This window comes from Histoplasma capsulatum, genomic scaffold, assembly GCF_000149585.1.
Source record: "Histoplasma capsulatum NAm1 scaffold_7 genomic scaffold, whole genome shotgun sequence".
NCBI classification, from domain to species: domain Eukaryota; kingdom Fungi; phylum Ascomycota; class Eurotiomycetes; order Onygenales; family Ajellomycetaceae; genus Histoplasma; species Histoplasma mississippiense.
In genome coordinates, this window is record NW_001813976.1 from 871,865 (window position 1) to 886,571 (window position 14,707).

A 14,707-nucleotide genomic window follows, 5' to 3' on the forward strand; every position below is an offset into this window, starting at 1 on the left:
TGATAAAATAAGATGATTGAAGGGGCGGAATGTGGCGGCGATGCAGATGCCTTATCTCCAAGGCCACGGTCCTGTATCCATGTTTAACCCGTTTGATCTCGTGGCCGATGGATTGTCGAACTGGGGATACCAAGATGGTGGACAGTCAGGTGGACTGGTTGGATAATGAGGACGTGGTTTTGAAGATAGGCGATCTCCTCATTCAACGTCTGGAGTGTGCGTGACAGTCTGTGCATTTTGATCGATTGCCAAAATAAGAGGTGGGAACCTAAACCAAATAGATTGACAACTTGGGGCGTTTTTAGTGAAACGGGAGGGAAAACAATTCCAAATGGCCTCTCATCAAATCGTCCGGCATGTGCAAGTCTGCCACCGTCATTTCACGATTCCAACACACCGAAAGAAAATAGAGACAACATCAAAAGAGCACCAGATAACGAATGAAAATTTTTACATTTAGTTTCAAAAAGATCACCTTTAAAAATACGATCCATACGGGCCAATTGCGACGAAATACAAACACAGATGGCCGTTATCTGCAGCCAGACCAAGGGTATTTGGAGCCAGTGGAAACTTTCAGGCCGATTTTTCATCTCAAACGATTGTAGTGGGCGACTTTGATGGTTATTGGTTTTCTCTATGGTGAGCCCTCGGGTTAGCCAGTTTGTGATGGGCCAAGTACATCATGTGAAAAGTTCTGACGAGATGCATCATATCATGAATATGTCGACAAATGATAGCCTTCATTAGTTTATATATTAATAGATTGTCATTTTTGTTGCCATTTGCTTTCTGTAGGCAAGTAACTGAAAGTGTTGAGGCCGGCCCGGAACAAATAACTCGATTGGGAGACCTATGAAATGATATATATATATATATATTCATCTTATCACAATACACCCCTGCGACGTAAGGCCTGTCGCGTAGGTGATGTTGGTGGCCGCATTCTGACTTTGCTTTTGGGTTATCATTTTGACGAGAAGCCCATCGATGTTTCTGGGAGCTGGAGAAGGAAGAACTAGAGTAATCTCATCTCCCAGGGAAACTCGAAGAATGACTGACTGCATCATGGAAGTAAAATAATCAAGTGAGAGAGTAAAGAAAGGCTGAGAATGAAAGCACAACTCAAAAACGCCACAACGAGATTGATATCTGGCGTTAATATGAAACAATAATGAGAACAAGAGGCAGTTGAAGAAATAAAATATCCATGAGGCTTCACGTCAGCTGAGGTCATGAACAAATTCGGTACGCAACACGGAGAATTTCATGCCCACGATATCCTGATGCAGTATCGTCTAAACGAAAAGGAGGCTTCGACCCGAAGTGGGCGCTCGAAGGATTGATTGATTGATTTATATTCTTTTTTCTTTCAACAATCGTCAGGATTGCTGAGGTTGGATGAAAAGAAAATCATGTGTCACGAGAAATGGAATCTGGGGCTGTTCAATCATCGTCTTTGCTGAGAGAAAATTTTTGCTGTTCACCATAACAACAGAGATCGTGCACCCAGGCTTGCTTCATTGGGAAAGTTCTCAATTTCCCGACAAACTCAAACTATTGGCTTCTTGAAAATAACCGGGCCGCTTCTGGGAATGCATGCATATGAATACGCATCCTCAAGTGGCCTCCTGAAGTGGCATCCTGAAGTGAGGCAAAAAAAGAAAAGAAAAGAAAACCCAAAAACCCAGAGCCTGGAGAAAAATCGAGTTCGCTATGTTAGTTAGTCGATGGATGATCAAATAATATCGGGAAGAAGCTAAATTCAAAACTACCGTCCAATTTAACGATGGCTTATACTGCGGATATATATCCTTCATTCCGGTTATTTTCATATTGTCTTGTCGGCTATTCCTATATTTTCTTGATTTCCTTTGCAGTCTTGTCCGTTTTTCTGTTTTCCTTGACTCTGCGATTTGCAATTCTGGGGCCATCTGTGGCAATTTTACTGCTGGCAACCAGATCCTTGAACTTTTATTTCGCTGTTCCCGGAACGGACCTCAGGCTGGCTGGTGGTCACGGGATTTCGTGGCTCGCCCGCATTGTTTACTTCTTGGCACGACGCGGGCCCCAGGCTCTGCGTGGGGCCCTGGCCGTGGCTGACAATGATGCCAACGGAAACGAAAACATGAAACAGAGCGCTGGAAGCAACGGTGCGGGGTTTTGCTGGTGTAAGGAATCATCAAAGCAAGCTAAAAACAGAATGCCATCAGGATCGAGGGGATGGGCGCTTGCGAGATTGGCATTGAGTGGCGTGATCGACCAATCTCCAAGTCTACAGCCGTAGACGTCAAGAGAGTGACATCGAATTCTTTCGTTCCTTTTTAGTTTATTTTGCTTTTCTCTGGTTATTTTAGGGAGTCACGAGTGTGATATGCTTTTTGCCAATGAGTTGGCTTTGCGTTGGTGCGACATGGTTGGTTTGGAGAAGAGAGAGGAGGAAGAAACCAAGGCACAAAACCGACAAGGTTGAAGGGAGGGGAAGGAGGTGGGATGTTCACTGGCCAGCGTGACCGATTCTAACCCCACCAATTACCAATTAGCGATTGCCTCCTGTTCGGTCTTCAGCTCTGGCAGTTTGGTTCTGTCGACCCGTGAACGGACAGTAGAGTTTGTGGTTTGTCTCACATATTCCGGAGTTCATATTGTTTGTTGCATTGTTGGATATCAACTCGTCATCCCTGCAGACTGTGAAGAGAAGAAAACGACTTAGATCTCGGAGAACTCGCGTGAGCTTGTTGGCTTCGAAGTGTTTTAAAGTCTTGTTGCTCGAAGCTTCCCAATCTCTCGGTGGCGATTGTCATGACATCAAGATAAGCCGGAGAACACATGATGACCCCTCTGATGTATTGAACACGGCAAGCGGAAGATTTCGTCACGATCAAATTCGGCGACAAATATGGCGCGATACCAGAAAGGAGCTAGCGAAAGATGGCTCAATCAATGATTTTTGCTGTTGTTCATGATTGGGGTGGGATAACTCTGCACATGCTCACTGCTGCTGATTGGCTACTCTCATTCATCTCTCGGTTAATATTATCGTTCAGAACCTTGGAAGCCCTCTGGGGGGGGGGTCGGTCAATCAGCCAGGGGTGGCACCGAGGGTTGTGGCACAGCAGTAACCATTTGAGAGTGGTTGGTGCTGCTTTTGTTTACATAGTACCCTCTTATTGCTCGCCTTGTTGCGGAAAGGGAACTTAAGGATTACCTTTTGCAGACGCTGAAGCTTGAGCTGCTTAGTATGAATGGAGACATTCCAGAGGAGAATTTTTGCCTAGGTGGTACGCGTACGAAGTGGATCAGGTAACGAGGAACCATCGGGGCAGGCTGGCTGAATTTGAGGGTCTTTTCTGTGGCCATTGACAGGCTATTTCTGGTTCAAAGGAAGCTATTTCCCATCGCAACATCCTTGTCTGTCCCCTTGTTTTCCTGCTTTCGGAGATGGAGAAAAGAAGCACCTTTTAAACAGGGAAGAGATACTTGGGATCGTACGCTGTAAAGCTGGGCCTATAATTGGAAGAAAGGGTTGTTTTGCTTTATACTGGCGGCTATTCCACCCAAAAGAGGGTTGTGGGCTTCCATCCATCCGATTGAAGGAAATAAGATTTGGAGCTGAACGCGGATATCGTTTGGTACCTGAACTTTGTAAAAGAGACATGTTTGACAGCCCCAGATTGACCACCATCTCTACAACATGCTTGGAGGAATTGGTGACTAAGGTGGTTTGCAATGAGATCTCTTGTAATTTGCTTTGCCAGAGCAAGGTGGAAGCGTTTCAACGATGGTTAACCAAGCTTGATGTAGAATGATTTCATTGTTTTTTTGTTCTATCTATGATGTTTGATATATCCATGGGACGCAGCGGATATTCGAAGCGCTCATTGGCGGCCTGCATAAGAACCTTGGAATGTGATATCGGAAATCCAGGAGAGAGTTCCGGATGCCGCTCTTCCAGCCTGTGTTTGATGCTGAAACTCCAAGCACCACGGTGTTTAGGAACAAGCACGCTGGGGCATATTTGGGATTTTGAACACTCTCCGTACGTAGAATGCTGTATCATTTACAATAAGATTAATGTGGAATGGAATTATTTTACTTCCCCATGAGCCTCTTCGAAGGAGAAAAGGGGTTTGTTTATTTTCGAGCTCTGTGTGAGCTTTCGAATTTTTGCTGTGTATGTATGCGTTGTCCATTGAGCAAGAAATCCGCCCTGAAACTGCACGTCATGGTATTGCTTCAGCAACCAGATGGCGGCTCTGCCAGTCAGGATGATAGTACAAGCTGCTAACAAGGGTCTGGTCAGGACTGTGCAGTAGTTTATTGGACTGGGCGGTACAAGAGCAGGCAGACGGACCAGTCACAGCGGCAGCAGAAGGGGATACGAAGCAGACCCAGCCAACAGAAACGGAGGAATGTAAGATCCTGGGATCAGGGAAGCTGACTTTGTCCGATGTAGCAGAACCTTTCCCAGTCAAGTATGAAGCCGGAATGAAGCCTGCAGCCAATGTTCCAGGACCTGACCTCAGCGGCCTGGGTTGCCCTTTGTCATGGGAGCAAGGGGAAGGAAAGTTGGAGACAGTCGCTAAGGTTGGCCAGGTACCCGGGAGTACCGCGCCACACATTGTTGGCGGGTGCGGGACCTGCAAAGACTTCTTTCACCTCCCCACTCCGGCGTACCGTTGCCCATTGCAACACGCTCAGCCGCCAGCTCCAAACCATCCCCAACCCACGATTCCGCTTTCTCTCTCTCTCTCCTCTTCTTTTCCTTTTCTTCATCCTGCTCCCCTTCTCTTCTCTAATTTTGTGTTCACCCTTCTCCCCAGTCCAGAAGTGCCCTTCTCGCTTCCCCGTTCCCCGTTACAGCCTTGTCGACGGGCTTCCCCCCCCGTCGGTCCTTTTGCTCGGCCACCGTTTTACTATACTGTTTGCCTTTCTCCTCTTAAATTTGGATGATGTTGTTATAACTTGAAATTCGGCATCCTACGCCCTGCTTGCTTCTCGAAGCCACTGCGGTAGAAGATTTCGGTTTCCAGACGAAAAGCCGACAACCCAGAATACAAGCTCCGAGGGCTGGTCTTGCAGAGTGCATTGGACGTGCCGTATGCCTACATTTTGCTCGAGGAATTGACCCCGACCTGACTGCTACCGTCTATCCATTCCGCCCTCCATCCTCTCCGCCCCCACTCCCGGACAATCCTACGTTTGAGTTGGAACTGTCTGGCGTTGTGTCTACCGGTCGACTGAGTGGAGGAACAGATACACAGTCAAAAGGATAATAATTCCTGATTTTCTGAGCTAGGAACTTGGGGGGATGGAACATTCGTCTCCTCTTGCTGCTATGCAGCCCCCGTCTGTGCTCTTCGGTCACTGTTTTCGGGCGGAGACGGCTGCTTCATTCAAATCCTTCCCTGCAGTGAGAAATTTTGGCCCGAACAGTTTCAATTTTAAGGAACTCTCCAAGACGAAAGGAAGTCCAGATTACTTCAGTGTGAAGCACGTTGGAGGCTCCTCTCCTACCGCAAGCTTAGCTGCAGATCTTTCACAGAACTTCCACATTGACCAAAGGTAATTGCCTATCTTGCGGTGTATTATTCGCTGTCAATTGTTTTTTTTTTTTTTACTTTGGATTTTTCTTGCCTAGGTTTGCTACTGACTTGTCCACAGTCCTCAGTTAGTAACACCGCGGAGATCGCTGTTTTCAGCGAATTCGTTTGGTTCGGAAAATGGTCGAGGTAATATATCCCATCCCCCTTTAATATCCCAGCTGATGGACATGGACATTCCAGTGAAGCTAATCACAATATTTTTAGATACAATGACAACACCTCCTCTACCCTCATCTTCACCGGCCATTTCTGTTGATATGATGGACATGTCCCCGTTACCGCACAAAATTCCCTACTCTCACCAATCAGATAGTGACTTGGAGTCTCCTACGGCTGATCTGTCTAACCCTAAACCTAAGATATACATCCCTAGTCCTCTTCAAGATTCACCAATTGGGTCAACTCATCCCAATATTCCGCCAGAGTAAGCTGCCGTAAACATTCGTTACGTTATGCAAAAGTAGTTCTGATATTGATATTCTTTTAGGAGAAAAAGGGCCGCTTTCCTCCGTCCTTCATTGATGCGAGCTAAGGCTCATGGTGGAATCTCTAAAAGTCCATCAGTGAGCAATTCCCAACCATTCGTGAAATTTGGAAATGGAAATAGTAAGCTCTCTACGTCGACATCGCTTTCATTATCTGAGATATTTGAGGGATCACCGGAAAGACCAGCCTCACGGACCAATCTTTCAAATGAACAAATGGGACTCTCTCGTCCACGAGCTCCCTTTTCAAGTTTCGTCGGACAATCTCGCGGAAACGGGTCTCCAGGGCATGGTGCTGTGCGCAAAGGTTCCAATCCATTTTCTCGACCTAGGAAACAGTGTAGAAGGTCACTAAGCATGTTTGAGCACCCTGACGATGTAATGAATCAAGACAACGATGCTAGTGTGAATATCCTATCTTTAAGCGATATGGAAGAGGCACCTACTCTACATTTACCTCATTTCATCCCAGAAGATCAACCCGACAGTCTCCCCAGGATTGAGAGCACTGTTTTGGTTGATATTCTTGATGGGAAATATAATGATAAATATAACGACATAATCATTATTGACTGTCGATTTGAGTACGAGTATGAAGGTGGCCATATAAATGGTGCTGTCAATTACAATGATAAGGAGCATCTTGCATCGAGGTTGTTCTCTGAGGACATGAAGCCAAACACGATGTTGGTCTTCCATTGCGAGTACTCTGCTCACCGTGCTCCTATTATGTGAGTCGTATTCCCAACAATCACCTTTTCACATCTTTTGCGAAATGTCTTTCTTACATATCGATTTAGGGCCAAGTTTATTCGACACAAAGATCGCGCAGTCAATATCGACGAGTACCCCAAACTCACATACCCCGAAATGTATATCCTGGATGGTGGTTACAGTGCTTTCTTTTCCGTGTACCGATCTCTCTGCATTCCGCAAAACTATGTTGAGATGGCCGCAAAGGAGCATGCCTTTGCCTGTGAAAGAGGCCTCGGGAAAGTAAAACAACGGTCAAAGCTTGCCAGAGCTCAGACATTTGCTTTCGGACAACATTCTACTACCCAAATGGAAGACAGTCCTACGGGGCGCTGTCGGAATGCTGGCAGTGACCGCAACCTGTCTCTGGAAATCCCGGAACCTGGACGCTTGCCTGGACGGCGTATGTTTAGCCACTGATAACTTTATCAATGATCTTTGAATTATGGCGCTGAACGCTTTTATGGAGTTACGTTCCCTTGTTAATTTTTTCTATTCTGCTCCGCCAGTCTGGCACTACCAGTCCCTGCGTTTTTGAATCTTGGACCAATTCCATTTAGCCTTTCAATCTCGGCTCCACGCCGACCTTTTTTGACATTTCAACAGCTTTCGAACAAAACGAAATCGCTAACATACTTGTGAGACTTACTTCATCATTCTTTTGACCCTGCCGCCACCACCGAGGTCGGCCAAGCAAACGCTCTTTGCTGCGATAGAACAATTTACTGCGGGCAACATACATTTACTCCATTATAGGATACTTGGAGAGATACAATTATCGGCTCAGCAAGTATTGAGCTTCCGCTATTAATTATCCAACACTTTATCCACATTTTGCGACATATCGCTCTATGAGTGGTTTAGCTATTACCTCACCGGAATTGACTTATATATTTCCTTTTTCTTAAAGTTTCGACAAAAACACATACTTTAACAACTTTCATCCTCATCGAACCTTATTTCCTATGTTTGCATCTACATATCTAAGCGCAGCCATACTTTCGGCCCACAGTTCGAGGAACAAATTGATCCATTCACCTATCCATCCATCCCATCACTCGTACCGGAACCTTCTCCGCAGCAGGAACATATCCGATTTCTATGAGTTGCTGAAGCTACTTATTTCTCGGTCCTTGTTCTGCCCTGGGTTTATTTTCTCTAAACTGCGTTACGCCGGCTTCAGTACTCGCTCACATTACATTTCTCAATTCATAATCACCTCGACTTCACTCTGTTTGAATGAAGTTTTGTTCCAACAACTACCTTTTGTGAACTACCTCTTTAAATTTACCCAGCCTTTTTTTATCATCTAGCATTGTCTCCCGTTCTCTATAACCCCGTCCGCTTTCTCCGTCTCCCCCCTTCCCCTCTCTTTCCCTTTTCCTTTTTTTGCCCAGGGTTCGCATGTGTGACCTAGCCAGAGATGCGAAAAGAGATGTGGGTTTTCGTGAGGTATTTTTGAATGGTCGGGATACACCGTGTTTATGCCTGAACAGAAAACAGGGAGGTAATTAGTCGGTTGATTGTGTGGCTGTGTGTTTGTTGGCACCTTCAGTCAGGACTTTTGATGTTGGAGAATAGTTGCTGGATTATTGAGGGATATGAAAAGTGAAAGAATCATGTGCTGGCGGACGACGGACTGCTAAAAATGATGGGTGGGAGGATTGACGTGATGTCCCCTTTTGCTTTGTCCTTCCTTTTAACCGTCTTTCCTTTTTTCCCATCTCTTTAACAACAAAAGGTATTACGATAATGCCATGGAGAAATCGAATTAGCAAAAAAAAAAAAAAAAAAACGAAAAGAAAAGAAAAAAGAAACAAATAAAAAATATTGATAAATTATTAAGAATTGTTTTTTTGTAACTATTGTTGATCCTCGTAAACTAAGGTCGTTCATTCCAATCGCCAAACGCGTCCCATATCCGAACACGCGATTCAATTTAACCCTTTTCGGAAGTTTCAACCTCACACACATGTTACGTGTTATACAAACCCAAAGGACAAGACCTAAAAATTCCAATTATACCGAACTCCAATTGCAGATATTAATACAAATAAAACAAGATGACCATCGATGACATTCTCGCCTCCGTTGATCAGCCGGACCTTTCATCTCCTGAGGCCACTGCGCTCGATGCGCAGCTACTAATACGGCTTTGGGTTACAGAGAGGGGCGTGCCGGAGCTACTGCCGTGGCCCGGCGCGCTGATGGAGAGGGTTATGGAGAGGGTTCGGAAGCAGGTGAGTGGATATCACATATGGATTGAGTGTTTTGTGTTTTTGTTGTTTGCGTGAGATGTAGTGCTGGGGTTCGCAGAGATTAAGAATGCACCCAGGAAATGTTCCATCTAGCATCAATTGAACCAGCAAAGTTTTCAACCTACATCCTTTTCGCCATACAACAATAACTAAAGAACATATGATATATATTTCTCCAGGTCGAAAAAATTGAGGACCTCACCGCCGCGGCCTCCGATCCCTCAACAAGCAAAAATCCAAACACAAACCTCAAGCTCTCCATCCTTCAAACAGACCTTTCGCGCACCCAATATGTAATTCGCTCCTTGCTACGCCAACGCCTCTCAAAACTCACGAAGCACAGTTTGCACTACCTGCTCCTCTCGTCCCCACCTCCCTCCTCGTCCTCACCCTCCTCACAATCTCACCACCAACAGCAATCCTCCCAAGCAACCTTCAACACCCCCACCCCAACGCATCCCCCCTCAGCCACAAACGCCTATAAATCATCCACAAACGCATCCTCAGCAAAACAGCCCCTCCTTTCCCCACAAGAGTCCGCGTTCCTCCACACCCACCAATCCCTCCTAACAGCACACTACAACAGCTCTTTCCTCTCGACCTTCCCCGCACAGCTGCGACGATTAGACGACAATGCGGGCGGGACAAGTATGATTCAAGGCCCCGAGACGAAGGAGGTGGTGTTTGTGCGCTGTTTGGTGGAGGAGGTGAGAATCGTTATTCCCGCTGGCGCGGGTGATGAGATGGGGGCCGACGAGGATATTTATGGCCGCAGGATGAGGTGGGGAGAGGTTTGGGTTGCGAGGTGGGAAGGGGTTAAGGAGGCGTGGCGGAGGGGGGAAGTGGAGGTTCTTTAATCTCAGGGTTTTGGAGAAGGGTTTAGGCTATATGGCGCCTTTTTTTTTTTTTTTTTTTTTTTTTTTTTTTTTTCATATCGGGTTTTCATAGGGTAGATTTGTCCATGGTTGGATTCCAATTTTTTGGTTGATTTATGTTTTAACTATCATATGGCTCTGAGCCGTTTAAAGGTTGGCGTCATCTTTTCTTTTTTGTTTTTTTGTTTTTTATCACATGGCGATCGTGTTCTTAGACTTGCGCACTTAAACACGCATTGCGTTTCGGCATATTCAATGATTGACGAATAAGAGGATGAGAGACTCGATGGACCATTCCTAAAAGAAAATGACATAAATCAATTGTAATCTGTCGAAATGGGAGACGTCTATGCTCAGGCTCGCAAAGTAAATCTAAGTACAAAAGGGCGGAGAAGTGGAGGTGAAGGAGGTTCCTGGCAGTGAGGAAGAACCTCCGGGTATCCTTGGTGTATTTGTATTTTTTGTAAGGGAATGAAGCTTGAGAGTGTTTATGCCTGGTTCACACAACTGCACGTAAATTCTGGTATAAAAGGGGATGTGTTGGAATCCCTACCTCTCGCTAGAAGGCCATGCGACCACACCTATTTAAGCGGTGCTGCGCCCGCTGGATAGTTACAATGAACCAACCTTCTACCTCCATCAGGATGATTTTTGTCGCCGTATATTAAGGTAATGGTCATTGAGGATGTTGACCACCAGCAGGAAGCGGTAGTAAACATTGCAAGAGCTAGACCTGGAGATTATTAAAGCAGAGAGAAAGGAAAATTCGAGATGTATTCCACATATCCATTGAAGAACTCCACGCCAAGATAAGATATTATGGTATTCAATGTCCGCTTCTCGTGCATGCCGTAAACTCATCATGGTGTGCAGGAAGGAAATAGAAGAGCTAAAGACAGAAAACCAATATTGTTCGCTCCTTTTCCAAATTTCTCTTATGATACCGCCCCAATTTGTGAGGGCAGGCGACGTGGCCCAAAGCCGGCGGAGAAGCAAGGACAGATATGGAAAATGAGCGCATGTCGATGAGAAAATGAGCTTGGAAAGGAAATCGCAGAGCTGAGCTATGAGGAAAAGCTCGCTTCGAAAGAACTAACTGGATGCCTAGAGGAGAGTAAGGCAAGTATAAGGAGCCCTAAGGAGCCCAGATGTCAAGAAAAATATAGGGAAAATGTAAGGGGAGGTCATCTAATATCATCTAGCTACGTGAAAAAAAGGTGTCGCTTTCGTCTTCCGCGCGCGGCGTGTGTAAGCGTAAGTGAGTGTCTTCTCTATGCGTGATATACATAAGCTGGTGGGTCAGAATCGGGAATTCGATCGATGTATTCGCGGTCGATCAGACTTTCGATTCTCTTCTTGACCATGTTCACTTCGGGGTTGAACCGAGAGGCCAGCTGAGAGATTACTTCTGCCATCAATTGGGAGTGAGAAAGCGTTTTTCTTTGTCTGGTGATGGGTTTTGGGAAATTTATGGTCAGCGTTCCTTTCCTTACTTATGCTTTGGAGAAGAGGCGGCATGTTGTTGGGGTGGATTAGGTAGGGACGAGAAAATTAAACCTTGGAAAACCAGGGTGGAGAGTATACACTTACTTCATAATTCGAACAATTGCTGCTTCGATGCTGCCACCACGCTCTTCACTCATCTTCCTTTCTGTTTCCTGCCGCTCGTCCTTATTTTCAACTTTGTTGCCTGCACTGCTGACAACACCAATCTTAATTTTAGTATACGGGCTTTGGAATTTTTCGTTGAAGAAGAATCGGTCTGTCGGCTTCACGTCTTTACTCATAGGTTCTTTCATTAAAACCTGAGTTTTCCGCACTACAGCGAGTGACTGCAAGTTTCTCGAGAGCTCGCTGGTTGGGATATTTGTCCGCGCTTGGATTTCTTCGAAAGTGAGAGATTTATCTGCAGGCAGATCATTGAAGAGGAGGAGAATGACCATAGCGTAGGTGGATACGTTCAAATCGTGACGAGCGACTTTCCCATTGGGTCGCGGAAACGTAGCACGAATATCGGCAGTGCCCATACCAGACTGCCATGAAAGTTTGCGTCCGTTGTGTTGTCCGAGGTAGAATTGTTCGAAGCTTTGCTTGAGCTGTTCGATGTGCTTCGGGTAATTGCAATGAGCAGAAGGAGTGCCGTTTTTATTGGAGCTGGTAACCATTTCCATCGGCCACATGGTGCTTGTGAGCACGCTTATTTCGAGGTCAATACGTTTTAGATTCGGGTCTCCTTGTTGCGATACATAGTTCGCATACTTGGATGTGAGACCACTGGACAGCTCCATATCCTTGAACATCGCTTCTAATTTTTGAGTAAAAGTGTTACCGACTTCCATTTTCATTTTTTCGATCATCTGCCGTTCTGCCTCTGTGCTTGCGGATCGCTTCATGAGGAGTCTCCGGGAAAGGTGTTTCTTATAATAGCTCTCGAAGCAATCCTTGTCGCGAATATACCTGAGTAGGGTGATTCCATTCTCCAAAAGAGTGTCTATTTCTTCCTCTGTTTTACCTCGAATTCCTTTTTTCAAATTTTCATCAAAGAACAGTGACAGATATTCCGAACTTCGAGAATTCACATTGATAAAATCAGCAAAGCTTGTTGTAATAGATGTTTGCATTGCTTGATCCCGCATGAAAGCCTGCTCCCAAACTTTATCAAACACGGCCTTCAACTGCAGAACATCATTTACCCATTTTATTGCAGCTGCAGTCTGTAGGTTTACTGGGCCTTTGTCATCAGTGCCCTTAACCTTGGTTCCATTTTGGGATTGTTCTGGTGGTTTTTGGATCGGTAGAGGCCCTTGGGGAATTTCATTGGCTGCTATATTTATCTCTGATCCTAGTTCAGCAATCCGACCCTGTACAGCGGATGTCAATGCCCGTTTTTTGACGTCGACCCTTGAATTCAACTCGTAGACATTTTTCAAGTCTCCTAATCGATCGTTGTCTAGCATGTATTTGACCCCGCTATCTGGCAAAGCCATGACATCTCCGATGTGTTGTTCAATCAAGTTTTCATCGATAACCTGTTTGATCTTGTGTTCTGTCATAGGAGACAATGTGTGTCGACAGCGATCTTCCTCCTCTTGTAGCCTTTCCGCTACCCGTTTACAGAAAGTGGAGGCGTCTGCTGTGGCGAGGAGGTGCTGGCCTTCTGCGAGGTAGAAAAGCCGGCTCGACTCCAGAAAAGCGGGTTCAAAAGAAGTAACATAAAGCTTCTCCGACTCCTCTTCCTTGTCTGTTTCATACAGGCCTTCAAGAATGTACATGCAATGCCGTATTAGAGCTCGATCAATAATATTTCCTTCTCGTTCTAGACGGATCATGAGTAGAACAGTGTCCTCAAAGACCTCGGCAACCGTTATCGGCCTATCACCTCCGACATATGCCTTCAGGATGTAATCGCTGAATAATAACATTGCCATGGAGTAGATCGACGGGCGTTGTTTATCCTGAAGGATTAATTTATTCTTTCGGAGATATTAGTACATACAAGAAGCTGGTAACATTGCGGCTCTGGAAGAAATGGCTACGTTGGGATGTTGAGAATCTTACCAAGTACATAAGCACATCTGTAATCATGCCCATACAAAGCTGATGATCTTCCCAGACTTCTTTGAGCCTCAGCAAAAAGCGTTCGCCAGCTAATTTTCTTTCGTTTGTTTGATCCAGGGTGTCTACCGTGTCCCCTGCCAAAGCAAGCGATGGGGCAATAACCGCGGTAACTTTTGCTAGCACCTCATTTTGAAGCCAGTTCCTTTCCAGTTCGACTACGTGATCGTAGAGGTCTAGACCCTTTTTTATAAGAACGAGCTGGTATGCATTTCGGTACAATTCTTCGAAGGATAGGTGCGAGGCGTTTTTTGTATGGATTTCACGAATGGAAGCAGCCAGCACAGCCCATGAAGTGTGGAAATTGGCAGAGCTGTCTCTTGCTGCTATGCTCTAATTTAAATAACCAAGGGTAAGCTGAAATTCTCTAATGTTTCGTTTGATCCCGTGGTGGAAATAATTTGCTGATGAAGGAGCAAAGCGAGGAGGGAACGGAGGCCTGGTGGGGTGACAGATGCAAAACTTACCATTCGCGGAACACGAACTTTGGTTTTCTGTTTCATCGCCATTCCTCATTTACAAAATAGCATGTTACCATTTCCCGTGAGAAGCGAAATCTCCCCTGGAGCTGGAGAAAAAAGAGTGAACCGCCGGAGTTCACTGTATAAGGCCGCTGTTACCTTGGCGGGGGAAATCACGGCGAAAAAAGCCAAAACGGAGTGTAGGCAGCGACTTAAAATTAAAACAATACAAATGAAAACAGGATGGGTACCGATTCTCCATAATCCAATAACACAGAGCAGCGCATGGAATTCACCTTCTTTTCTCTGTGACGGCGACAGAGACCTGAAAGACGTGCATAACACATTTGATGCGACGAAGCATGTAATATAAACGCCAGTCCTGGAATAATGTATTTCCGGATTAGTTTCCGGAATAATTATTTATCCGTCAATTCGCTGTAATTATGTCATGCCAGGAAAAAAACTGGAGAAGAAATAACCTCCTGAGATATAAAGTGAGATATTACATAGCTCAATAGTTGACTATTTTATTCCCTTATCCAGAATCATGACTTCCTCCCGACGATTAGTCCAGAGCTTGGCAACTCGCGCAAACCATGTTTCGCTCGTATCGCGCTCATCTAGAACTCGATATTTCATTTCACCTTCATC

The 14,707-nt window shown here is 45.4% G+C and overlaps 4 protein-coding genes across 4 annotated transcripts in view; 3 read left to right on the plus strand and 1 right to left on the minus strand.

Moving 5' to 3' along the window:
• Positions 1–224, plus strand: part of HCAG_05897 (predicted protein) — a gene marked incomplete at both ends in the record, with an annotated part of 1,325 nt that extends 1,101 nt beyond the window's left edge. Inside the window, one exon of the mRNA XM_001538242.1 lies at positions 47–224. Coding sequence (XP_001538292.1) covers positions 47–224 — 178 coding nt within the window. The remainder of the gene's footprint in view (positions 1–46) is intronic.
• A 5,114-nt stretch (positions 225–5,338) lies between these two features.
• Positions 5,339–7,264, plus strand: HCAG_05898 (M-phase inducer phosphatase; the record flags this gene model as incomplete). The annotated part of the gene is made up of 5 exons (XM_001538243.1): positions 5,339–5,565; positions 5,665–5,732; positions 5,980–6,030; positions 6,171–6,822; positions 6,892–7,264. 5 exons carry the CDS (start codon positions 5,339–5,341, stop codon positions 7,262–7,264), a joined length of 1,371 nt encoding a protein of 456 aa, XP_001538293.1.
• A 1,643-nt stretch (positions 7,265–8,907) lies between these two features.
• On the plus strand, positions 8,908–9,959 carry HCAG_05899 (conserved hypothetical protein; the record flags this gene model as incomplete). The annotated part of the gene is made up of 2 exons (XM_001538244.1): positions 8,908–9,084; positions 9,282–9,959. The coding sequence occupies 2 exons, from the start codon at positions 8,908–8,910 to the stop codon at positions 9,957–9,959; spliced, it is 855 nt and encodes a 284-aa protein (XP_001538294.1).
• Positions 9,960–11,248: 1,289 nt separating this feature from the next.
• On the minus strand, positions 11,249–14,095 carry HCAG_05900 (conserved hypothetical protein; the record flags this gene model as incomplete). The annotated part of the gene is made up of 4 exons (XM_001538245.1): positions 11,249–11,423; positions 11,568–13,432; positions 13,536–13,925; positions 14,060–14,095. The coding sequence occupies 4 exons, from the start codon at positions 14,093–14,095 to the stop codon at positions 11,249–11,251; spliced, it is 2,466 nt and encodes an 821-aa protein (XP_001538295.1).
• Between the last annotated feature and the right edge of the window lie 612 nt (positions 14,096–14,707).